The sequence below is a fragment of the Eubalaena glacialis genome, chromosome 3, assembly GCF_028564815.1.
Source record: "Eubalaena glacialis isolate mEubGla1 chromosome 3, mEubGla1.1.hap2.+ XY, whole genome shotgun sequence".
Taxonomy (NCBI): Eukaryota; Metazoa; Chordata; class Mammalia; order Artiodactyla; family Balaenidae; genus Eubalaena; species Eubalaena glacialis.
Window position 1 is genome coordinate 152,471,575 of NC_083718.1, and position 24,829 is coordinate 152,496,403.

General features: G+C 36.1%; 1 protein-coding gene across 1 annotated transcript in view; it reads right to left on the reverse strand.

Moving 5' to 3' along the window:
- Positions 1–23,897, reverse strand: part of C3H1orf185 (chromosome 3 C1orf185 homolog) — a 43,869-nt gene extending 19,972 nt beyond the window's left edge. Inside the window, exons 1-3 of the mRNA XM_061186601.1 lie at positions 23,882–23,897; positions 14,446–14,551; positions 3,779–3,914 (exon numbers count right to left, since the gene is read on the reverse strand). Coding sequence (XP_061042584.1) covers positions 3,779–3,914; positions 14,446–14,551; positions 23,882–23,897 — 258 coding nt within the window. The remainder of the gene's footprint in view (positions 1–3,778; positions 3,915–14,445; positions 14,552–23,881) is intronic.
- Between the last annotated feature and the right edge of the window lie 932 nt (positions 23,898–24,829).

The following is a 24,829-nucleotide window of genomic DNA, read 5'->3' on the forward strand; positions in this document are numbered from 1 at the left end:
ACATAGGCAGAACACTCTATGACATAAATCACAGCAAGATTCTTTTTGACCCAGCTCCTAGAGAAATGGAAATAAAAACACAAATAAACAAATGGGACCTAATGAAACTTAAAAGCTTTTGCACAGCAAAGGAAACCATAAACAAGACCAAAAGACAACCCTCAGAATGGGAGAAAATATTTGCAAATGAAGCAACTGACAAAGGATTAATCTCCAAGATTTACAAGCAGCTCATGCAGCTCAATAACAAAAAAACGAACAACCCAATCCAAAAATGGGCAGAAGACCTAAATAGACATTTCTCCAAAGAAGATATACAGATTGCCAACAGACACATGAAAGAATGCTCAACATCATTAATCATTAGAGAAATGCAAATCAAAACTACAATGAGATATCATCTCACACTGGTCAGATTGGCCATCATCAAAAAATCTAGAAACAATAAATGCTGGAGAGGGTGTGGAGGAAAGGGAACACTCTTGCACTGTTGGTGGGAATGTAAATTGATACAGCCACTATGGAGAACAGTATGGAGGTTCCTTAAAAAACTACAAATAGAACTACCATACGACCCAGCAATCCCACTACTGGGCATATACCCTGAGAAAACCATAGTTCAAAAAGAGTCATGTACCAAAATGTTCATTGCAGCTCTATTTACAATAGCCAGGACATGGAAGCAACCTAAGTGTCCATCATCGGATGAATGGATAAAGAAGATGTGGCACATATATACAATGGAATATTACTCAGCCATAAAAAGAAATGAAATGGAGGTATTTGTAATGAGGTGGATGGAGTTAGAGTCTGTCATACAGAGTGAAGTAAGTCAGAAAGAGAAAAACAAATACAGTATGCTAACACATATATATGGAATCTAAGGAAAAAAAAGAAAAAACAAAGGCCATGAAGAACCTAGTGGCAAGATGGGAATAAAGACACAGACCTACTAGAGAATGGACTTGAGGATATGGGGAGGGGGAAGGGTGAGATGTGACAGGGTGAGAGAGTGTCATGGACATATATACACTACCAAATGTACAATAGATAGCTAGTGGGAAGCAGCCGCATAGCACAGGGAGATCAGCTCGGTGCTTTGTGACCACCTAGAGGGGTGGGATGGGGAGGGTGGGAGGGAGGGAGATGCAAGAGGGAAGAGATATGGGAACATATGTATATGTATAACTGATTCACTTTGTTATAAAGCAGAAACTAATACACCATTGTAAAGCAATTATACTTCAATAAAGATGTTTAAAAAAAAAATGTACAGGGCTTCCCTGGTGGCGCAGTGGTTGAGAATCTGCCTGCCAATGCAGGGGACACGGGTTCGAGCCCTGGTCTGGGAAGATCCCACGTGCCACGGAGCAACTGGGCCCGTGAGCCACAATTGCTGAGCCTGCGCGTCTGGAGCCTGTGCTCCGCAACAAGAGAGGCCGCGATAGTGAGAGGCCCGCGCACCGCGATGAAGAGTGGCCCCCACTTGCCGCAACTACAGAAAGCCCTCGCACAGAAATGAAGACCCAGCACAACCATAAATAAATAAACAAACAAACAAACAAAATCCCCTTTAAAAAAAAAAAAAAAAAAGTACAGCACAGGGAAATATAGCCATTGTCTTGTAATAACTTTAAATGGAGTATAATCTATAAAAATATTGAATCACTATTTGTACACCTAAAATTAATATAATATTGTAAATCAATTATACTTCGATTAAAAAAGACAAAATAAAATATTTTTATGGTCTTTAAAAAAACAAAAAACAAAAAACAAAAAACTACTATATGCCTATTATAATGGCAAAAATCCAAAACACTGACATCACCAAGTGCTGGTGAGGATGTGGAGCAACAGGAACCCTCACTCGTTGCTGGGGATGCAAAATGGTACAGCCACTTTGGCAGGCAGTTTGGCAACAGAACTAAACACCTCTTACCATTTGATCCAGCAATCATGCTCTTGGTAGTTACCCAAATGAGTTGAAAATATATGTCCACACAAAAACCTGCACATGAATGTTTATAGCAGCTTTATTCATAATTGCCAAAACTTGAAAGCAACCAAGATGTCCTTCAGTAAGTGAGTGGATAAATAAATTGAAGTAGATCCATACAATGGAATATTATTCAGCGCCAAAAAGAAATGTGCTATCAAGCCTTGAAAAGACAAAGAGAACTTTAAATGCATATTAATAAGAGAAAGAAGCCCAAAAAGGCTACATACTGTATGATTCCAACTATATGACATTCTGGAAAAGGCAAAACTATGGAAACAGCTAAACAATCACTGGTTGGAGAGAAGGATGAACAGGGATGGAACAAGAAGATTTTTAGGGTAATAAAACTATTGTGTCTGATACTATGATGGTGCATACATCTCTGTCTCTCTGTCTCTTTGTTCCTGTTTCTCTGTGTGTGTGTGTGTCTGTCTGTCTGTCTGTCTCTCTCTCTATATATATATAGATATGTCAAAACCCATAGAATGTAGGATTCAAGAGTGAATACTAATGTGAACAATGGACTTTAGGTGATGATGTGTCAGTGTAGGTTCATTAGTTGTAACAAATGTACCACTCTGGTGCACGATGTTGATAGTGGAGGAGGCTGCACTTGTATGGGGGCAAGGAGTATATGAGAACTCTAAATTTTTTTCTCAATTTTGTTGTGAACCTAAAACTGCTTGAAAAAATTAAGTTTATTAAGAAAAAACTACAGTGAGATACTATTACACATCCATCAGATTGTTAAAAATTTAGGAGCTTAAAAACATCAGTATTTGTTGATATGGAGCAATCCTAGCAATTATGCATGCCTGAGGGGAATGTATATTGACAGAACTACTTTGGAAAATAATTTGAAGTTATCTAATAATATTAAACATGCACAAACCCCATGAGTCAGTGATTCTACTGTTAGGTACGTTCCCTATGGAAATTTCCTTTAAAAAAACCAACTGAAAACAACTCAAATGTCCATAACATAAAATTTGATATATTAATACAATGGAATATGATATAACAATAAAAAAGGATGAACGATGGGTATATGCACCAACCTGGATGAGTCTCAGAAATGTAATAGAAAAAGGGAAGACTATATTAGACATGGAGTCCAAAACATATAAAATTTAATAATGCATTGTTTAGCTATATCATAGTTTTAAATTTCTACTGGTGTCTCCCTTGTTTTACTTTGTCCATACAACTCTTTTGATGCCATATAACAGAAAGTTAATTATGTGTCTGTCTTTCCCACTTGTACTACACTAGCACTTTTAAGGTAGGGTTTGTATCTTACTATCCTCAATAGGTAGGGCCCAGAGCTCAGAATGTAATGAAGCCTTAATAAACCCTTATAATTTCAATTAGTATTTTGTATTTAATTTCAATTAGTTGGTTTGGTTAGGTTATTTGGTTATCTGAGTATCCTCTTATCTCCAAATCTCTTTCTTCTGATAGGCTTGGCAATTTTTGCTTTGTTTTTTTTTATGCCATTTATCTTCATCCCTGTAACAATTCCAATATGGGGAATACAGGTTCTCAGGCTAGAGATACAGAGAAGCAACTGTAGAAGGAGACATTTTCATTTAGTCTTTCAGTTTCCTGTAATATAAACTCTAACTAGTTTGGGTAATTTAAATTTAGCTCCTTGTTATTGTCCCTCAAATTTAAAAATAATAGTGGATAATTTAAATAATTTAAAGACAACAACGCTAATGACATGGTGTCAAAAGAAATTATTTGAAAACATTACTATAAAATATTACACACTACCTGTAATTGGAAATTTCCAGTATGAAAATTTCGAGAAATAAAAACACACTGAGAATGAGATTTAATCTTTGCCTTTGATGGTCTTTGTCTGCATCTCTCATCAATTGTTTTAAATTTGGAATCTTGAAATATTTCTCTGAAAAATATTTTATAGAGAATATTATTAAACATGAATTATAAAACAAAATTATTCTGTTTCCAACAGTTCTACATAAACGTTTTAAAATCAGAATATATTATATATTTATTTTTAAAAGCACAAATCAACTTATATATTCCCTTTTCATATGTTACTGATTTCATTACACCTATTTTGTTCATAGAACATAAATTAAGCTACTTCTTCACAGGGTTAATATTTCCAGTTTGAAGATTAACCATCAGTTTTTGATAACCTTCTCTCTGGTTGTGAGATAATTAATCGACTTTAATGTCAATTAGTCTTTTCATAGATTTGCCTTTAATGGCAAAGGAAATTAAATGAAATGGAACTCAGTGGCCAATTTTATATTTAATAATGTCTCTGGCAAAAGTAAGTAGAAGGAAACTGAATTGAAACTAATGACTTACAAGGGAAGAGTACCTGTGATCTTTATGCATGCAGCCACAAGTAATTTTGAGAGAGGGTTAGAAATAATGAAGCAGCAAGTAAACTGATCAAAGCTGATCAAAGACAGTTAAGTATAAAGGAATGTAGTTTCTAATAGTAATTCTAAACTTAACAATTTAAAAAATAATGCTGATTGCCTTTTCTTCTTTCCGAGGTACTAGAAGTTTTCCAAATTAATTCAAGAGATCATATTATGTTACTTATTGTGGTATTAACAATTAAAATTCATTCATTTATTGAATTCAATTGACTTAACAAATATTTACCGAGTACTTACTATGCGCCATGCATTATGCTGGATGTTGTATATACAATGGCAGGGGGGAAAAAGCACAGCCACTATACTTATGGAACTGTCATTGCTCTCATGGAGCTTAAACACTAGCAAGGAAGACAGGTATTAATAAAACAATCACAAGAAAATGAAAAATTACAACTGTGGAAAGTGTTATCAAGGAAAGCTACCTGGTACTCTGTGAGTATATAAGAAAGGGAATTAACTTGTTTAGAGAGGTCAGGGAAGGCTTTTCTGAGGATGAGATGATTGAATTAGGTATCTGAAGAAATGGGAGTAGTTATTAGATAGAGTGTAGTGGAGGAGGGGAGTTGTAGGAGTAAGAATATTCTAGTCAGAGAGAATATCAAGTGCAAAGACCTAGTGGCCAGATTAGGACAGTGTAGCAGAAGCACAGAAAGCAAGAGGGAAGGTGGAGATGAAATTGGAGAGTATGCATGGGCAGACCACGTAGGGCCTTAAAAGTCATGTGGCTTTGTCTTCATCCTAAAAGCAATAGCAAGTCCTTTATAATGTAGTGGGAATGGGGTGGAAGGGTGGGGTGACTTGATCAGATCTGCATTTGGAAAATATCTGGCTGAAGTGCAAAGAAGAGATTAAATGAGGAGTATAGGTAAAGGGTCAGTTATAACTCTGTAGGACTATCTGGGGGATAATGATAAGTTGGATAAGGTAGTGGCAATGATAATGGAGAGAAATGGATAGATTTGAGCAATTAATGAAGTAAAATAAATACAACTTGGTGATGGTTCGAATTTAGTAGGGGTGGGAAAGAGAGAGGAAGATATCAAGCATGTCTACCGTCTTTCAAGGAAAAAAACCAAAACAAAACAATCCTTCCTTGACCTCACATTTTCTTCCAGTTTCTGCCCCTTTCAGCAACTCCCCAACATCAAAAAAAAAAAAAAGCTTCTTAAAAGGATGTATGTACTTGTCTGAATTTTCTCTTGTATTTTACACAAAAGTAAGCTTCTGAACACATCACTCCACCAAAACTGTTCAAGGCTACCAATAACTTCCATGTTGCTATTCCAAAACTTATTTCTCTATCCTCATCTTTCTCAACCTTTAACATAACTGGTCATTGCTTCCTTCTTGTAACATTTTCTAATTTTGACTTCCTTGACACCACACATCTTTCTGCTTTTCCTTCTCAGATGTTGTTGATTCTTCCTACTCTTTTTCTATATGTCTAATATTGGTGAGCTGAAGACCAGTCCTACGTTGTTCTCTTTAAACAATCACTCCCTGGTTAGTCTCATCCAGTTGTATGACTTTTTTTTTTAATTGGAGTATAACTGCCTTACAATGTTGTGTTAGTTTCTGCTGTACAATGAAGTGAATCAGCTATATGTATACATATATCCCTTCCCTCTTGGACCTCCCTCCCTCCCACCACCATCCTACCCATGTAGGTCATCACAGAGCACCGAGCTGAGCTTCCTATGCTTTACAGCAAGTTCCCATTAGCTATCTATTTTACACATGGTAGTGTATATATGTCAATCCTAATCTTCCAATTCGTCCCACACTCCCCTTCCCCCCATGCCCACCCATCGGTTCTTGTGTCTGCATCTCTATTCCTGCCCACAAATAGGTTCATCTGTACCATTTTTCTAGATTCTACATATATTAGTTAATATACAATATTTGTTTTTCTCTTTCTGACCTGCTTCACTCTGTATGACAGACTCTAGGTCCATCCACACCTCTACAAATGAACCAATTTCGTTCCTTTTTATGTATGACTGAGTAATATTACATTGTATATATGTACCACACCTTCTTTATCCATTCATCTGTCGATGGACATTTAGGTTGTTTCCGTCTCCTGGCTATTGTAAATAGTGCTCCAATGAACACGGGGGTACATGTGTCCTTTTGAATTATGGTTTACTCAGGGTATATCCCAGTAGTGAGATTGCTGGGTCATATGGTAGTTCTATTTTTAGTTTTTAAAGGAACCATCACACTGTTCTCCACAGTGGCTGTATCAATTTACATTCCCACCAAGAGAGCAAGAGGGTTCCTTTTTCTCCACACCCTCTCCAGCATTTATTGCTTATAGATTTTTTGATGATGGCCATTCTGACCAGTGTGAGGTGATACCTCATTGTAGTTTTGATTTCCATTTCTCTAATAATAGTGATGTTGAGCATCTTTTCATGTGCCTCTTGGCCATCTGTATGTCTTCTTTGGAGAAATGTCTATTTAGGTCTTCTGCCCATTTTTTGATTGGGTTGTTTGTTTATTTGATATTGAGCTGCATGAGCTGTTTGTATATATTGGAGATTAATCCTTTGTCCATTGCTTCATTTACAAATATTTTCTCCCACTCTGAGGGTTGTATTTTCGTCTCGTTTATGGTTTCCTTTGCTTTTAAGTTTAATTAAGTCCCATTTGATTATTATTGTTTTTATTTTCATTACTCTAGGAGGTGGGTCAAAAAAGATCTTGCTGTGATTTTTGTCAAAGAGTGTTTTTCTTATGTTTCCCTCTAAGAGTTTTACAGTGTCCAATCTTACATTTAGGTTTTTAATCCATTTTCAGTTTATTTTTGTGTATGGTGTTAGGGAGTGTTGTAATTTCATTCTTTTACATGTGGCTGTCCAGTTTTCCCAGCACCACTTATTGAAGAGACTGTCTTTTCTCCATTGTATACTCTTGTCTCTTTTGTCATAGATAAGGTGACCACAGGTGCGTGGGTTTTTCTCTGGGCTTTCTATCCTGTACATTTGAGCTCTATTTCTGTTTTTGTGCCAGTACCATACTGTCTTGATTACTGTAGCTTTGTAGTATAATTTGAAGTCAGGGAGCCTGATTCCTCCAGCTCCATTTTTCTTTCTCAAGATTTCTTTGCCTATTTGGGGTCTTTTGTGTTTCCATACAAACTGTAAATTTTTTTGTTCTAATTCTCTGAAGAATGCCCTTAGTAATTTGATAGGGATTGCATTGAATCTGTAGATTGCTGTGGGTAGTATAGTCATTTTCAAAATATTGATTCTTCCAATCCAAGAACATGGTATATTTCTCCACCTGTTTTTGTTATCTTTGATTTCTTTTATCAGTGTTTTATAGTTTTCTGTGTACAGGTCTTTTGCCTCCTTAGGTAGGTTTATTCCTAGGTATTTTATTGTTTTTATTGCGATGGTAAATGGGATTGTTTCCTTAAATTCTCTTTGTGATCTTTTGTTGTTAGTGTAGAGGAATGGAAGAGATTCCTGTGCATTAATTTTGTATGCTGCAACTTTACCAAATTCATTGATTAGTTCTAGCAGCTTTCTGGTGGCATCTTTAGGATATTCTATGTATGGTATCATGTCATTTGCAAACAATGACAGTTTAACTTCTTTTTTTCCAATTTGTAGTCCTTTTATTTCTTTTCTTCTCTGATTGCCATGCCTAAGACTTCCAAAACTATGTTGAATAAGAGTGGTGAGAGTGGACATCCTTGTCTTGTTCCTGATCTTCGAGGAAATGCTTTCAGTTTTTCACCATTGAGAATGATGTTTGCTGCGGGTTTGTCGTACACAGCCTTTATTACTTTCAGATAGGTTCCTTCTATGTCAACTTTCTGGAGAGTTTTTATCATAAATGGGTGTTGAATTTTGTCAAAAGCTTTTTCTACATCTATTGAGATGATCATATAGTTTTTATTCTTTAATTTGTTAATATGGTGTATCACATTGGTTGATTTGCATATATTGAAGAATCCTTGCATCCCTGGGATAAACCCCAGTTGATCATGGTGTATGATCCTTTGAATGTGTTGTTGGATTCTGTTTGCTAATATTTTGTTGAGGATTTTTGCGTCTATATTCATCAGTGATATTGGTCTGTAATTTTCTTTCTTTGTGATATTTTAAATTTTGGTATCAGGGTGATGGTGGTCTTGTAGAATGAGCTTGGGAGTGCTCCTCCTTTTGCAATTTTTTGGAAGAGTTTGAGAAGGATAGGTGTTAGCTCTTCTCTAAATGTTTGATAGAATTCACCTGTGAAGCCATCTGGTCCTGCACTTTTGTTTGTTGGAAGATCTTTAATTACAGTTTCAATTTCATTACTTGTGATTGGTCTGTTTATATTTTCTAATTCTTCCTGGTTCAGTCTTGGAAAGTTGTACCTTTCCAAGAATTTGTCCATTTCTTCCAGGTTGTCCATTTTATTGGCATATAGTTGCTTGTAGTAGTCTCTTATGACCCTTTGTATTTCTGTGGTGTCAGTTGTAATTTCTCCTTTTTCATTTGTAATTTTATTGAGTGTTCTCCCTTTTTTTTTGATGAGTCTGGCTAAAGATTTATCAATTTTGTTTATCTTCTCAAAGAACCAGCTTTTAGTTTTGTTGATCTTTGCTATTGTTTTCTTTGTTACTATGTCATTTATTTCTGCTCTGATCTTTATGATTTCTTTCCTTCTACTGACTTTGGTTTTGTTTGTTTGTTTGTTCTTTTTTCTCTAGTTGCTTTAGGTGTAAGGTTAGATTTTTTATTAGAGATTTTCCTTGTTTCTTGAGGTGAGATTGAATTGCTATAGACTTCACTCTTAGAACTGCTTTTTTTCATTGTCATCTGTTTCTATGTATTTTTAAGTTTCCTCTTTGATTTCTTCAGTGATCTCTTGCTTATTTAGCAATGCATTGTTTAGCCTCCATGCATTTGTGTTTTTACAGTTTTTTTTCCCTGTAATTGATTTCTAATCTCATAGCATTGTGGTCAGAAAAGATGCTTGATATGATTTCAATTTTCTTAAATTTACTGAGGCTTGATTTGTGACCTTGGAAAATGTGATCTATCCTGGAGAATGTTCCATGTGCACTTGAGAAGAAAGTGTATTCTGCCACTTTCGGGTGGAATGTCCTATAAATATCAATTAAATCTATCTGGTCTATTGTGTCATTTAAAGCTTGTATTTCCTTATTTTCCGTCTGGATGATCTGTCTTTTGGTTTAAGTGGGGTGTTAAAGTCCCACACTACTGTTGTGTTACTGTCAATTTCCCCTTTTATGGCTGTTAGCATTTGCCTTATGTATTGAGGTGCTCCGATGTTGCGTGCATAAATATTTATAATTGTTATATCTTCTTCTTGGATTGATCCCTTGATCATTATGTAGTGTCCTTCCTTATTGCTTGTAACAGTCTTTATTTTAAAGTCTATTTTATCTGATATGAATATTGCTACTCCAGCTTTCTTGTGATTTCCTTTTGCATGGAATATCTTTTTCCATCCCATCATTTTCAGTCTGTATGTGTCCCTAAGTGTGAAGTGAGTCTCTTGTAGACAGCATATATATGGGTCTTGCTTTTGTATCCATTCAGCCAGTCTGTGTCTTTTGGTTGTAGCATTTAATCCATTCACATTTAAGGTAATTATTGATATGTATGTTCCTGTTACCATTTTCTTAATTGTTTTGGGTTTGTTTTTGTAGTTCCTTTTCTTCTCTTGTGTTTCCCACTTAGAGAAGTTCCTTTAGCATTTGTTATAAAGCTGCTTTGGTGGTGCTGTATTCTCTTAGCTTTTGCTTGTCTGTAAAGGTTTTAATTTCTCCATCGAATCTGAATGAGATCCTGTCGGGTAGAGTAATCTTGGTTGTAGGTTCTTCCCTTTCATCACTTTAAATATATTGTGCCACTCCCTTCTGGCTTGTAGAGTTTCTGCTGAGAAATCAGCTGTTAACCTTATGGGAGTTCCCTTGTATGTTATTTGTCATTTTTCCCTTGTTGCTTTTAATAATTTTTCTTTGTCTTTAATATTTGTCAATTTGATTACTATGTGTCTTGGCATGTTTCTCCTTGGGTTTATCCTGCCTGGGACTCTCTGCATTTCCTGGGCTTGAGTGGCTAATTCTTTTTCCATGTTAGGGAAGTTTTCGACTATAATCTCTTCAAATGTTTTCTCAGACCCTTTCTCTTTCTATTCTTCTTCTGGGACCCCTATAACTAGAATGTTGATGCATTTAGTGTTGTCCCAGTGGTCTCTAATATTGTCTTCAATTCTTTTCATTCTTTTTTCTTTATTCACTCCTTGGCAGTTATTTCCACCATTCTATTTTCCAGCTCACTTATTCGTTCTTTGCCTCGGTTATTCTGCTATTGGTTCCTACTAGTGCATTTTTCATTTTAGTTATTGTGTTGTTCATCACTGTTTGTTTGTTCTTTAGTTCTTCTAGGTTTTTGTTAAACATTTCTTGTATTTTCTTGATCTGTGCCTCCATTCTATTTCCAAGATTTTGGATCATCTTTACTATAATTACTCTGAATTCTTTTTCAGGTAGGTGCCTATTTCCTCTTCATTTGTTTGGCCTTGTAGGTTTTTACCTTGCTCCTCCATATGTAACATATTTCTTTTGTCATCTCATTTTTTTTGATGGGTGGGACTGTGCTCCTGTCTTACTGGTTGTTTAGTCTGAGGCTTCCAACACTGGAGTTTGCAGACAATTGGGTAGAGCTGGGTCTTGGTGGTGAGATGAGGACCTCTGGGAGACCTCACTCTGATTAATATTCCCTGAGGTCTGAGGTTCTCTGTTAGTCCAGTGGTTCGGACTTGGTGCTCACACCACAGGAGCTCAGACCCGACCCCCCCAGCCCATGAACCAAGATCCTGGAAGCCACATGGCATGGCAAAAAAAAAAAAAAAGAACAGAACAATAAGAAGGAATAAAAATTAAATTTAGAACACTAACAGATATATTAGAAAAAATAAAAATATAAATGAAACAACAACTGAAAGGTAAAACAGAACCACAATAGTAGGGGAAAAAAGGGGGCCAGAAAAGGCCTTGGCTGTGTGGGGTGAGGCTTAAGCAGGGGCAGGGTTTAGGTGGGGGGTGGTGTCTGGGCTCAGTACGACATGGCTGGAAAAGGCCCTGGTGAGAATGGGGGGTGGGGCTTAGGCTCAGCATGGCTGGAGGGGGCTCGGATTGCCTCTGGCCTCAGAGTGTGGAGGATCATGCCCGGGACCCCAGCAGGCTTGCTGGGGCCCGAGTGGGTGGGGGAACACTAGTCCCATCCCCCGATCTTCAGATCCCCTAGGGTCCCTCCCTGTTCACCTCTACTCTTCCCCCTTCTCTCATTCCCACGTCCCCAGGACCCATGTGGATGGAGGGTCCTCAGAAGGTGGAGGACCAGACCTGGGACCCCAGCATGCTCCCTGGGGCCCGAGTGGGCAGGGGAAATGCTGGCCGCATTCCCCTCTGATCCTCCAAACCCCTGAGGGTCTCTCCCTGTCCCTGTTAATCCCCTTGTGGTGAATGGGTCTCTCCAGGCATGGGAACCCCTTCCCTCTCCCAGCCACCCCTCAGGGGTGCCAGTACCATCTCACCTCCACTTCTCTTCCTCCCTCGCTCCCCGCAACATCCTACCCAGTCACTTGGGGGTTCCTCCCATCCCCTTGGGTGTCAAGGCCACCCACCAGCGTCTGGTAGTTGCCCTAGTTGTGAGGAGACACAAACTCCATGTCCTCCTACTCCACCATCTTGACTCCATGCCCCCCAGTTGTATGATTTTATATACCCTCTATACACTTATAACCTAAATGTTCAGCCCTGATTTCTCCCCTGAAGTTCACACATGTATATCTGACTGTCTAACATTTTTACTTGGATGTCTCATAGGCTTTCAAACTTACATCCAAAATACAACTCCTAGTTTACCACCACTCCCTCAACTTGTTTCCCCCCCAATCACCTCCTCATCTCAGTAAATGGCATGATTAACTACTCAGTTGCTCATGATAAAAATGTAGGTATTAGCATTAACTCTGCCATTTCACTTATCTTTCCTTACCTCATCCAATCTATCAATAAGACCTGCTAACTTTACCTGCAAAACTACCTCAAGTTCAGCCCCTTCTCTTCGTCTCCTCTACTTCCATATTAGCCTAAGACACAATCATCCTTAACATGGACTGTGCAGTAGCCTCCTAACTTGCCTCTCTGCTTTTACTCTTGCTCCATTAACATACAGGATTCATAGAGACATATGAAAAATCTTTTAAAAATATGAATCAGAACACTCATACATTGCTGATGGGAATGTACATCTTGGAATGTACATCTTGGAAAACTGTTTAGCAGTTTCTTATAAAGCTAATCATACTATCCACCAATTCCACTCTTACCCAAGGGCAGTGAAAGCACATGTACAAAAAGATTAGAATGTTCACAGCAGCCTTATTTCCTAAGGGCTAAAAGTTGGAAATGACCTAAATGTCCATTAACAGAAAAATGGATAAACAACTGAGGTAAATTTATACAATGTAATACTGCTCATTAATCAAAAGAATGAACAGATAAATGCAACAGCATAAATGAATCTCAAAAATATTACATTAAGTGAAAAAAGCAGACATAAAAAGTCCATTTATATGAAGTTCAAGAATAGGTAGAATTAATCTATGGTGATAAAAATCAGAATAATGACTGCCTCTGGGTAGGAGGTGGGGAGAAATTCCTGGAAAGCAGGATGAGGGATCCTTACAGGATGATGGAAAATTTCTATATCTTGACTGGGGTTGTGATTACATGGGAATATATTTGTTGAAATTCAACATCATATATTTAAAATCTATATCTCAAATTTTTAAGTGTTATTAACATGTAAATCATCTATAGGTGGCATTGTAGTCTTTAAAATGGGGATAATATTACTGCAACTTCATGGGGCAGTTATGAGGTCTAAATGAGATAGCTACATATAAAGCACTTAGAACAGTGTGCAGTAAACACTTGATTTAAGCTATTATTATGATGATAATGTCATTCCCTTGCTTAAAACCTTCTGATGGTGGAAATAATAAAATCTAAACTCCATGTTTTAGCCTACAAATTCCTATGTGATTTGACCCTTATCTCCCTCTTTAATCTCATCATTATTTCCCTCTCACTTCAGTCTACTCACACTGACTTTCTTTCTGTTTACTGAACAATACCAAGATCATTCCTACTTGGAGTTTCTGTACTTGCTATCCCATTAGCTTAGAAAAAAGCTCTTCCACAGGGTCGTCACATGACTGGCTTCTTTTTTTAACCTAAGTCTCAGATTAAATACTACCCACTTGAAGAGACATTCCCTGACCACTTTATTTGTTAATTATCTGTCTCCTCCCAGTGGCACTGCAAGTCTGTGAAAGAATGAATTAGTGAATAATTTCTGGTTTTCTGACTTGTGCAAGTGGATAGATAGTATGTATTCATTTGCTGAAATAGGGAATACTGGAAGAGTGTGTGGGAAGATCGTATTACAATTTAAATTTTTTAACATGAGCCAAAGCAAATACTGAACCAATTAAATAATAAAAAAACACCAAATTTTAGGGTTGAAAGGAACTGAGGTATCAAGTATCTTTTTTCCATCTCCGGCAAAAGACTACATTTAGACCATACCAGAGATTCTGTCAGCTCTCTTCTTAAATATCTCCTAAAGAAAGAGAGTCTTTTTCTCTCAGTAATGTTTTTAACCTTTAAATTAGTAGTCAAAATTTTAAAAATTTTCTAGCTTTCTATTATAATTCAAACCCATGTCTTCTACAGAATAAAATAGATCTCGTTATTCCTTAAAATTTTAATGCATGAAGATTGCTATTATACTGCTCGGACTATTATACTACTAGGACTTCTCTTTTCAGGCTACTCTAAACATGTAAAGTTTTCTCTCCCCAATCAAATTACAGAATCAATATCATTATAGTTATTTAAATTTAATACCATTTGAGAAAAGCTTTCACTGAATTTTTAAAAGAAAGAAAGTCAAATGTTCTAATAAATCTTACCTTCGTTTGCAAATCAGGAACCACAAAGCTGATGCCAAAGCGAAGAAACCAATTCCCAAAGTAACAGCACCAGCACCCAGAAAATAGGTTAAGTGGTTAAAAAAACCTATACAAATAAATTATAAAAGATTATTTCAGGCATGTATCTTCATTCTCTATGTAAAATTAAATGACATAATAGCTTAACACATAATGTAGTGTTAATAACACATAATGTGTGTTAATACACATTAACACCCATAAAAACACACTTAATGTGCATTAATAACACATAATAACACATAACGTAGTGTTTAAGACATTAACGAGGAGGTTGGGAGACCTGAATTCTGGTCCTTTGCAATTCTAATAAATTTCAAGACCCTGAGTTTGAGAATTACATGGGGCCTCATCCTCATTAGCACCCAGGGCACATTTCTTTGACCCTACCAAAATCTGAGACCTGTTTTGCTTGTTTTTATACAGCTGTCATCTCCTTTCTTCTTATCTAGTTGTCTCCCTTTCCAGTCCAGCTGTGAATTTTTATGCTACTTTTCCAGTATCATTCTTTGCAGTCCTTCAACATAAGAGGATTTCCATTTTAAGATTTTTATTATCAATCACTACAAGGAGGTAGATGAGGGTAGTAAAGAACAAATATGAGGAATTTTTAAAGATCTTAGAAATCTTTAAACATTTTATCTCTACTTTTTCTCAGGAACAGTAAAAGATCATAGCCAAAAGCTAAATAAAAGCAATGTAAATAATGATATATCACAGGTTTATAACTGGAAAAGCCTACAGGAATTATATGGTATAACTCCTTCATTTTACAGATGATAAAACTGAGGCCCAGGTGAAAGCAGTAAGTGAAGTAAGGTCATGCAGCAAATTAAAGGCAGTCCTCTGTTTTTTTCTATTATCGTATCCCTGCCACCAAACATCTCAATACTGGTATGTATTAAAAAGAATTAAGAATAAAGAAAGCATGAGATATTTATAGTTAGGTTGGTCAAGTATTCATTAAGATTCTGAAATCTGCTACCTAAGCATAAAGCAAGCTGTAGAAAGCTTTCACAGAAGGCTGTATAGAATTTGAAGGGCCTTAAGACAACTTAGGACTATATTATTTGGGGAAAAAGAGGTTTAAAAGTATAAAACTAATAGAAGATCTTTATGTGTGAACATATTATAAGTTCCACTAAGGGTATGACGTGATAAAGACTTTGTTGTTCCCATACTTTTGTTGTTTTCTAAGTAATTTCCAACTTTCTAGACGGTGCCTCTCAAATCTTAGTTTTCTTTGGGTTCAGAAATATCTACATCTAGAAATTAATTAATGGTACAAAAAGTTACATAAGGCTATTTATCAAAGTGATACAGTATGAAAAAACACCTCCAATTTTCATTTTTATATATGAAAAAATATAGATATTTTGGACCAGATAATTTGTTGTGAGGGACTGTCCTGTGCATTGTGCCAAAGATATCTCCAGGCATTACCAAATGCATTCTGAGAGGCAGAACTGCCCTCAGTTGAGGATCACAGGCATAGTGGTATAAGGAAATATCAGATAGTATTAAATGATAAAAGCAAGATAGATAAAACACATATTTAAAAAAAATTTAAAGATATAGTTGTACTCAAATATAAGATAAATATTTCTATGGACAAAAGAAGAAAAGCAACACACAGAAATAAGTAGGAGCTAAAACCACAAGCATGCTAGGCACCGAGATCTGGAAGCAGGAATTAACTAGTAGAAGCAGAGAATATCAGTGAGACAATTCCCAGACCAAGCCATCCTCTGGCATGGTGAATGACCAACTCAAAAAAGGACCAAGGAGGAATCTTGGAAATTATAAATTTAAAAATTTTAAGATGGAGTACATGCTTCTTTAAATACAAAGAATTAATGAAATGAAAGATAATACTGAGAGATTCACCCAATTTCATAAAAAAGTGAAAAATATGATAAATTATGAGACTTGGAAAAGATTAAGAGCATATAGCATAAAACTAATAAGGGTCCCAAAAGAGAGAATAGAGAAGTAGCAGAGAAACAATATTAAGAGATACAGCCTAAAAAGGTTTTTTCTTTTCCTTTTTTAAAATTAATTAATTTATTTCTGGCTGCGTTGGGTCTTCATTGCTGCATGCGGGCTTTCTCTAGTTGCAGTGAGCGGGGGCTACTCTTTGTTGCAGTGCGCGGGCTTCTCATTGTGGTGGCTTCTCTTGTTGCGAAGCACGGGTTCTAGGCACGCGGGCTTCAGTAGTTGTGGCACGCAGGCTCAGTAGCTGTGGCTCGCAGGCTCTAGAGCGCAGGCTCAGTAGTTGTGGCGCAGGGGCTTAGTTGCTCCGTGGCATGTGTGATCTTCCCGGACCAGAGATTGAACCTATGTCCCCTGCATTGGCAGGTGGATTCTTAACCACTGCACCACCAGGGAAGCCCAGAAGGTTTTTTCTTTAAAAAACTTTTTTTCAATTTACACATACTAAAATTCACTTGTGAGTGTGTGTGTGCTGTTCTGTAAGTTTTGACAAATATAAAAAGTATTTAATCACCACCACAACCAAGTTACAGAAAACTTCCATCACCCCAAAACACTTCCTTGTACAGCCTCTTAGTAGTCAAGTACTAACTGCTGGCAACCACTGGTTATTTTCCATCCCTATTCTCTATCCTTATATTTTTGCCTTTTCCAGAATTTCGTATAAATAGAATAATACAGCATGTTGTCTTTTGAGTCTGGCTTTTTTAACTTAGCATAATGCATTTGAGATTCATCCATGATGTTGCATGTATCAGTAGTTTGTTTCTTTTTATTGCTGAGTAACATTCCATTTTATAGATGGACCACTGTTTATTCTCCAGCTAAGAGACGTTTGGTTGTTTCCAGTTTGGGGTTGTTAGGAATAAGGCATACTATACATTTGCATATTTGAACATAAGTTTTTATTTCAGTAGGGTCATATAGCAAGTATATATTCAAATTTATAAGAAACTACCAAACTGCTTTCCAAAGTGGCTGTTCTGTCTTGCTTTCCCACCAGCAAATACAACAGTTTCAGTTGCTCTGTATCATGGCTACCACTTGATATTGTCAGTTTCATTTCACCCATCCTAATAGATGCGCAGTGGTATCTTACTGTGGAGATACAGTGGTATCTTCTTTTAAAAAAAGGAAAAGGGCTTCCTTGGTGGCGCAGTGGTTGAGAGTCTGCCTGCTAGTGCAGGGGACATGGGTTCGAGCCCTGGTCTGGGAAGATCCCACATGCCGCGGAGCAACTAGGCCCGTGAGCCACAACTACTGAGCCTGCGCGTCTGGAGCCTGTGCTCCGCAACAAGAGAGGCCGCGATAGTGAAGAGGCCCGCGCACCGCGATGAAGAGTGGCCCCCGCTTGCCGCAACTAGAGGAAGCTCTCGCACAGAAACGAAGACCCAACACAGCCAAAAATAAAAAATATAAAAATAAATAAATAAATAGAAGATTACTATAAAAAATCCATTTAAAAAAAAAAGGAAAAGAAAAAACCTTTTTAAAGCTGCATCTCTTAATATTGCTTCTCTGTTACTTCTCTATTCTCTCGTTTGGGACCCCTGTTTTAATTTACATTTCCTTAGTGAATAATTATGTTGAGCATCTTTCCACATGCTTATTTGCCATCCATATATCTTATTCAGTGAAGTATTTGTTCAAATCTTTGCTGATTTTTTAGAATTCTTTATATATTCTGGATACAAATCCTTGGTCAGATACATGATTTGGAAATATTTTCTCCCAGCTGTGGCTTCTCTTTTCAATTCTCTTAATAGCGTCTTTCACAGAGCAAAACTTTTTAATTTCAGTGATATCCAATTTATCAACTTTTTTCTTTTATGGTTTGTGCTATGGGCTGTATCTAAGAACTCTTTGCAGGTCAGAAAGATTTTCTTCTATGTTTTCCTATAAAATGTTTCTAGTTTTATGTTTTACACTTAATTCATGATTCATTTTGAATTAATTTTTGCATAAGGCGAGAGGTAGGGGTCAAGTTTTTTTTGTTTTTTTTTGTTTTGGGATATGTGTATTCAGTGGTTCCAACACTATTTGATGAAAAGACCATCCTTTCTTCATGGAGTTGCTGTTGCACCCTTGTCAAAAATCAGTTAGCTATATTTGTGTCTGTCTATTTCTGGAATCTCTATTCTGTCCCCTTGGTATACATTGTCTATTCTTTCACCAATAACAACAATAATAATAATCTAATATTTATACAGCAAATACTATATGCCAGGCACGTTCAAAGTGATTATATATATATTCACTCATTTAATTCTCACAATTCTATAAGCTAAGTATTATTATTTCCCCACTTTACAGATGAGGAAACAGATGAGGCAAAAATGAGGTTAAGTAACTTGCTCAAAGGCATACAACTAATAAATGAGGGAACAATAGTAATTAAAAGCTAAAGTCCTTCCTTACCTAGTATAGACAATGAATATCTTTAGATTTTGTTAGAAAAACAGTTAAGTATAAATGCTAAATATTTAAGGGTATCATAAAAGAGGATATCTAAATGGCCAATAAATATATGAAAACTTCATTAATAATCACAGAAATGCAAATTAAACCACAACGAGTCAATACGACAACCCTGTACGATGCCTAAAATGAAAAAGATGGAAAATATCAAGTGCTGTCAAGGTGGCAGAGTAACATGAATTCTCACTCACTGTTGGTGGGAATGTAATTTTCTATAATACTTTGGAAAACTGTTTGGCACTATTATTAAAGCTGAACATATACATACCCTATGACCCAGCAATTCTTAGACATATACCAAACTGAAGTACATATATATTTTCTTAAAAATATATGCTAGAATGTTGATAGCATCACTTTTATGTGTGTATGTTGATAGAGACACAAACTGGAAACTACCCAAAGGCCCACTGATAGTTAAATGGATAAATTTTAAAAGTTTAATTGATTTAAGGAAACAAAATGTTCTATAACAATGAGAAAGAATAGAGTACAACTATGCACAACAAAGTGGATAAATTTCATAAATAATGTTGGGCAAAAGAAGGCAAACAAAGACATCAGGGGGGAGTTCAGGGATGCTGGTAATTAACATACTGTTTCTTGAACAGGGTGCTGGTTATAGAGATGTGTTCAGTGAAAATTCAAGCTTAACATTTATGACTTATGAATAAATTAGATCGATATGTATCATCATAAATAGAACTGAAAAACCTAGTGTTCAGTGAACAAAGCGATTTCCATAAATTTATATTCAATTATTCTAATCACGTACTGATTCCATTTATGCACATTAAAAGAAAACACAAAATAATACTTTTTAAAAAACAATGTGACAGAAGTATTAAAATACACCATACTCATGATATTAGTTGTGTCTGGGGAGGAAATGAGGGGAATGGGACTATGGATTGAATATAAACTTAAGACTTTATCTGTAATGTTTTCTTTAAAAAATTAAAAATCTGAAGTTTATATGACCAAAAAATATTTATTTAGTAGATTACATGAATGTTTGTTATTCTTTGTCCTTTTCTTTTTACTTTTCTGTTTTTCTCAAATATAAAAAATATAAAAACAATAGGATCTCAATTTTGTAAAAAAAAAGAAAGAAAAGAAAAAGGGAGAAACATACTTTTATAAGGAAAATAATCAATATTGGCTACTCCTGGGGTAAGGGCTTAGTTATAATTTTCCACTCCAGACCTTTCTGTACATTCAGATGTTCTAGCATGAGAATCTTAGAAAAATCAGGAACAAAAATTTTTAATCTTCATATGTGATTCTTGACTCCTTTACTTTGTACAAGTCTCATTGTAGCAACTTCTCTATTGTTATCACTGTGTTTACAGCCTATTTAGCTTTCTCCTCCTTAAGATCTCTGCCCTCCTCTTTATCCTTTTTGTAATTCTCCATTAGGGAAGAAAATAGGTGTGATTAGTAAAACACCATTCTAGTCCTTGGTTTAAATGGGCCATTTATATCTCAGGGGAATTCCAGTGAGCTATAGAGAATATGAAAGTTCCCAAACCACTTTACCAAGAGAAAGACAAATTACATATTTTCTAATACCTCGAACAAATCACACTTTATCTATAAATCAATCTGTAAAATGAAAAGGCTTGACTCTATGATCATTAAGATCCCCTCTCACTTTGAAGATTTAGTCAATATATAAGTTAAAGAAACACTATATACAGAGGTAGGATTTTTACTTTCTTGACTCTGCCCTTAAGTATGCTATCTAAAGTAATGACTCCTTACTTTCAACAGTCACTTTATTATATGACCCTGTTTCTTTGTCTTCAATAATTGCTATAATAAATAGTTTTCTTTACTTATTGGTTTACTGTCTATTGTCTGTCTTCTTCTACCAGAAGATAAATCTTTTTCACTCTGGTATTCTTAGAGTTTAGAATAATGACTGGTTACTCAAAAAAGATTGACTATTTAATGAATAAACGATAGGTGCTGTGCTAGATGTTAGTATTAGAAAAAAGGATAATAAAGGTACGTGGGTTTTTTCTTGTTTTTTTGGCTGTGCCACTCAGCATGTGGGATCTTAGTTCCCCGACCAGAGATCAAATCTGCAGCCCCAGCAGTAGAAGTGTGGAGTCTTAACCACTGGACCACCAGGGAAGTCCCTAGGTATGTGGTTTAGTAGGAAGTTCATATATGTGAAAAAGAATAAGTGTAATTAAAAAGGCATTATAGGCATTATAATGGAAGAAATAAATACAAAATACAGATACAGGAAGATCTGTAAAAAGATAGGAGAAAAATTTTTAAAAACTCCATAGTCTAGTTAAACATGGTTTGAGAACTTTCTATTGCCAAACCCTTGCCAAGAATTGGTGACTGAGGGCTTCTCTGGTGGCACAGTGGTTGAGAGTCCGCCTGCCAATGCAGGGGACACAGGTTCGATCCCTGTTCTGGGAGGATACCACATGCTGTGGAGCAACTAAGCCCATGCGACACAACTACTGACCCTGCGCTCTAGAGCCCATGAGCCACAACTACTGAGCCCATGCGCCACAACTACTGACCCTGCGCTCTAGAGCCCATGAGCCACAACTACTGAGCCCATGCGCCACAACTACTGAGCCTGTGCTCTAGAGCCTGTGAGCTACAACTACTGAGCCCACACCATAACTAATGAAGCCCACATGCCCTAGAGCCTGTGCTTTGCAACAAGAGAAGCCACTGCAATGAGAAGCCTGCACACTGTAACAAAGAGTAGTCCCTGCTCGTCACAACTAGAGAAAGCCCCACATGCAGCAATGAAGACCCAACGTAGCCAATAAATAAATAAATAAATGAACAACAACAACAAAAAAGAATTGGTGACTGAAAGATAAGTAACACATGGTCATAGAGTTTAAATCTGGAGGGTACAACATTTAAACAGAATATTCGTTACAATATTCTAATTGCTATGATAGTGACTTGTTGACAGCACTAAGACAACAGAGGCACTTTGACTAAGTGCAGGAACAGTTTCTTAGAGAACACCTGAGCTAAATCTTACAGAATGAGTAAGAGATAGCTAGCCAAAGATATTAAATCCTAAACCAGGGTATGACCCTTTCACCTTAAGATAAACAAAACTTTCTCTCTATGCACAGTAACCTCCAGCTTACAGTTGATCCTTTTCTTACTATTTGCAGCCAAAACCCTTAAAATGAGAATTTCTACTTCACAACTTCTATTCCCAAGGTCATTAATAACTTCATTAACACAAAATTGAAAGGTCATTATTGACCATTCTCTCTCTCTCTTACCTTGGCATAAGTAAAATAAATTCACTTGGTTTTTTCCCATTTCTCTGTCTATAATGTTATTGCCTTTATAGGTTCCTCTTCCCCAGTCTGTCTATCCTTTAACCTATCTATCTATAACTAGATATATACATAACCTTTAACATATCTACATATGGATATACATAGATATATAAAGGATATAGATAAATATAGACATGGATATAGATGTTACTTATCTGTATCTATGCCTATATCTTTAATCAGAATTACTATATATTTGTGTCAGGAGTAGTTTCAGATTATCTTTTGTAGTGATTCCAGAACTGAATGTTCGGTTTTATTTTTTGAGTATTCAATACCCGTTTATTATACTCTCCTAGGGTTTTGCCAGATTTCAGTCTCAGGTTTACTCCAGTTCAACAAATGCTTATTGAATACCAAATATGTGTGAAATACTGTTTGAGACGCCAAGGGAGGTATAAAAGGCCATTGAAGTAAGAATGAATCCTTACCCTGAGGTTTAAAAATCTATAATGAAATATAAGCAGGGCTCATATGCAACTGGTATAAAAAGTTGACCACACTCATTTTTTTTTAGTTGGTGGCTGCTCTGATTGAATACAAAGCTAACTAAGAAGAACTTGTACTTGGAAGAGATACTTATTATGCTGGTTGGATTTTAATGTTATTATTTGAAAAATGGGAGTCATATTATGTCTCACATAATTAGAATAAGGAATAAATAAGATAATGTTGCAAGGAATTACTAACATAGTAAAGAAGACGACATCTCAAACAGCATGCATATACCAGGCCATAAAGCAAGACTCAACAGTTTTATAGGATTATTACAGATACCACATTCTCTGACAATAATACAATTAATTTTAAATTAGTAACCTAATACATACTCTAGGAAAAGCTTCCATACTTGGAAAATTTTAATCACACTGTAAATAACTCTTGCATTAAAGAAGAAATCAATGGAAATTTGGAAATTACATAAAACTAATCAATAATGAAGCACTATGTATAAATGCTTGCAGCAACAAAGCTGAAGACAAATTCAAGGGGAAAAAAAAGCTGAAAAAAAAAATGAGCTTAGCATTCAAATTGCAAGTTGAAAAAGACAAGCAAAGTGAGTCCAAATAATGTGGAGGAAGGAAATAAAAAAGAACAGAAATTAGTGAAAAAATATTAAGATTTTAGGTAAACACTAACAAGATTAACAAATCTCTAGTAAGAGTAATCAAATTTTAAAAAAGAAGGCACAGGTAAACAATTTCAAAGGTGAAGAAAGAACATAATTACAGTTACAGCAGAAATTAAAATAAGAAAATACTTTCAACAAATTTATACTAGTATACTCTAAAACTTATACTAAATTATATATACCTAAAAAGTGACTTACAAAAAGTGACTCAAGAATAGAAAACCTAAATGAACATGTATCCATTAAACTGAATCAACAGTTACAAAATTTCCCCCAAAGAAAACAGCAGGCCCCAATAACTTTACAATTTCTACTGTATACCCATGATTCAAGTATTTCTTATCTTATACAAGCCCTTCCAGAGAATAGAAAGAGGTTTCTGGCTGTTTGTCCAAATGTATTTTCCTCTTCTCCCCAGGCAAAAGGCTAGACTACATGTCCCAGCTTCCCATACCATTAGGTGAAGCCATGCGACTGAGTTCTAACCAATGGAATTTGAATGGAAGTGATGTCATAAAAACCTTCCAAGCACCTTTCTCCATGTTCTTTCTCCCTTTAGGCTTGACTGGGATGGAGATGAACCCCAGGGAACTTTGGAAGCCATGTGTCATCATGGATGTAATTGACATTTACAGAACACTCAACCCAAATGAAATGAAACACAACATACCAGGATTTGTGGGATGCCACTAAAGCAGTATGTAGGGGAAAATCAATACCAAAAAACTGCAGTATTAGGGAAAAAATGTGTGAATAACCTTAAAAACTAAAATAAGTAGAGCAAATTAAGCCCAAAGTAAAGAAAAAAATCTAAAGACCAAGTGAAAAGCAATGAAATAGAAAGCAGAAAAACAATAAAGAAAATCAATGAAACAAAAACCTGATTCTTTGAGATCTATATAATTGATAAACGTCTAGCTAGACTGACCAATAAAAAGAAAAAAGGCACAAATTATCAATATCAGAAATGAGAGGGCTTCCCTGGTGGTGCAGTGGTTAAGAATCTGCCTGCCAATGCAGGGGACATGGGTTTGAGCCCTGGTCCAGGAAGATCCCACATGCTGTAGAGCAACTAAGTCCCTGCTCCACAACTACTGAGCCTGCACTCTAGAGCCCACAAGCCACAACTACTGAGCCTGCATGCCACAACCACTGAAGCCCACATGCCTAGAGCCTGTGTTCTGCAACAAGAGAAGCCACTGCAATGAGAAGCCCATGCAGCACAACGAACAGTAGCCCCTGCTTGCCACAACTAAAGAAAGCCCGAGCCCAGCAACAGAGACCCAACACAGCCAAAAATAAATAAATAAATTTATAAAAAAAAAAAAGAAATGAGAGATGTTACATTACTACAGATTCTACAGATATTAAAAGAATAATAAGGCAATATTATGAACAATTT